Below are 2,500 nucleotides of genomic sequence, written 5' to 3'. Positions count from 1 at the left end.
TTGATTGGTTGCCTCCTGCATGTGCCCTGACCTTTTATTGAATTATTAATCATTTCTATGAGGATCATTAGTAATATAATTGACTTTTAAAATCTTATTTTAATTGATGAAAGAAACCATTTGTGAGTAGAACAGAGATAGACTTTATGATGATTTTATAAGTATACAAATAGTAATGATATTGTTTGACACATATTTAGTGCTTCTTAAAATATTTATATGTGTATCAGTTTGTTCCAGTAATTAATGGAAAAGAATTACAGCATCCTCTCATTGTTCAACTTTGTGATCAGTGGGATAATCCAGCACCTGTACCACTGGTTAAAATAAATATCATAAAAGCTAACAATTTAAAGGTAAGTTTTAAATGTCCTTAAGTAATTTTCACTTAAAATTTTCGATTTCATTCTTATAGTAATGTCTTTAGGTGTCACATTTCTTTTTTTTAAATGTAGTCTATACTTAAAGATTTTTATCAATTTAAAGATTTTTCATAATTATTTTATGGAAATAAAGTTTGTATCTTACAAGTACTGTAAGAAGTTAGCAGCATTCTTCAATTATGACTGTTTGAGTATTTATTGTGCAACTAGAGGCCTGGTGCATGAAAATTCATGCTCTGGAGCGGGGAGTCCCTCAGCCCGGCCTGCCCCCTCCCACAGTCCAGGAGCCCTCAGGGGCAGGAGGCGCCCGGCGATAAGAGGAAGGCGACATCCACATCACACCTCTGCTGCCACTGCCAGCAGTGCAAGCCTTGGCCGGCCCTGGTTCCCTGAGCCTTGGGCAGCTCAGGGTGGCTGGGCAGCCACCATCCAAGGCTTGCCTGCGCCTCGGACCCACCCTAATCGGCTGGGCAGCCGACTTCCGAGGCTTGCCTGCGCCTTGGGCCGGCCCCGGGGGGCTGAGGGTGGGTCTGGCCACACCATGCCTGCCACGCCCGACCCCCAGCAGGACTGAAAGGACTGGGGGACTCCAGCAGGGCTGAGGGGATGGGCGCCGCCATCTTGTGGCTATGGGCCCTGCCATCTTTGTGATGGTGTGATGGTCAATTTGCATTTCCCTCTTTATTAGAATACTAATATTTGGATTTTGGATTAGGATGAATAGATAACAGTGACAAGATGTGACTGAAGGGCAGATATAATGACCCGCAGTATGAATTAAGGAACAGGTATTGGGGAAACTTACAAGCTGAGGATAAGCAAAAAAAGTCATGATAGGTACCTACCAGGGCCTAGGCATAACTGCTAAAACTACCCTGGGTTGTTCTAGGGTATGGGGCAGTCATGTACATGGCCTTGTAATATTTGGTGTAAAGTTGGAAGCCCTTCTATGAGGGGAAAAGCAAGAAGTTGCCAGTCTCTTACAAAGTTGTGTTTTGACACAATCCCTCCTATTGGTTGAAGGGAATTAATTTGCTCCAGCAAGGTTGTTACCAGGCAACACAGAGAGAGTTCCTAAGGTAATATTCAGCCAGACTTGAATTTTATAATTTTAGTGAATGAAAACAGTTGATAATATGTAAATACACAGTTCCTTGAAATTAATCATCAGTTCAATAAGAACCCCAATAGGGATTTACCAGGACCTAAAAAGTTGATTTTAAAAGACATACAGGACTTGTTTTCAATCCTCACATATAAGAGAGCCATGGCTGGTGATTGAGTTAGTTGGAGAGTCATCCCCTATGCAAAAAGCATATTACGGGGTGAGGATTAAAAAGAAAAAGACATACAGGTTTTTAAAGTGCCAAGAATGGCTTGTGATCCGCATGGACTTGTTTTCATAGTAAAGTAATCAGGGTTAAAATAATCTGTCAAAAAGATGATATTGCTGCTGTGCAATCAGAAATAGACTTGCTTCTCTGGCTTAGCAATAAGGATTTAGGGCCTATTTTGAGAAAAATGGGTTGAGAGATAAGGGATCAAAGGGTAAATGTGACAGGTAAAAATATAGGACTTTATTCTATCATTTCACTTACTCATCATTTTTGCCGCTCCAACTGTTGCTTTTATTTTTCTTCATCTACTATACTAGTAGTTATCCTATCTTTAGGTTCCATTAAGCAGAAATAAGTATTAGGTTTTAGGAGTGTGATTTTCTGCTATCACACTTTACAAATTCACTTTTGTTCTTAATGTTTGTTTCTAAGAGGATTAAACAGTGATTATTTTCTATCCCAAATAAGAATATGACTCTAGTTACTAGATAAAAATGCTGGCAGACTTTTCTAACCAATTATTAGGAAATGTGGCAACTGATTCTTAATCACCTGAAAGTAGAAGCTTGGTTATCACTATGAAGGTAGTATTGCAACAAAGATTTAGAAGCACATTTGACAGACATAAAGATAACGATGAGCCTTGGCTGGTGTAGCTTAGTTGGTTGGAGCATTGTCCTATACACCAAAAGGTGGTGCGTTCAATTCCCAGTTAGGGCTCATACCCAGGTTTTGGGTTCCATCTCCAGTATGGGAGGCAGCCTGTTGATGTTTCTTGCA

At 40.1% G+C, this 2,500-nt stretch overlaps 1 protein-coding gene across 1 annotated transcript in view; it reads left to right on the top strand.

Annotated features, from left to right (window-relative positions):
* SMCHD1 (structural maintenance of chromosomes flexible hinge domain containing 1) overlaps positions 1 to 2,500 on the top strand; it is a 132,474-nt gene that overhangs the window by 83,448 nt on the left and 46,526 nt on the right. Inside the window, exon 27 of the mRNA XM_015562675.1 lies at positions 231 to 356. Coding sequence (XP_015418161.1) covers positions 231 to 356 — 126 coding nt within the window. The remainder of the gene's footprint in view (positions 1 to 230; positions 357 to 2,500) is intronic.

This window comes from Myotis davidii, unplaced genomic scaffold, assembly GCF_000327345.1.
Source record: "Myotis davidii unplaced genomic scaffold, ASM32734v1 scaffold96, whole genome shotgun sequence".
NCBI classification, from domain to species: domain Eukaryota; kingdom Metazoa; phylum Chordata; class Mammalia; order Chiroptera; family Vespertilionidae; genus Myotis; species Myotis davidii.
Note: the sequence above shows the minus strand (reverse complement) of the source record. Positions and strands in the feature narration are given on the sequence as shown.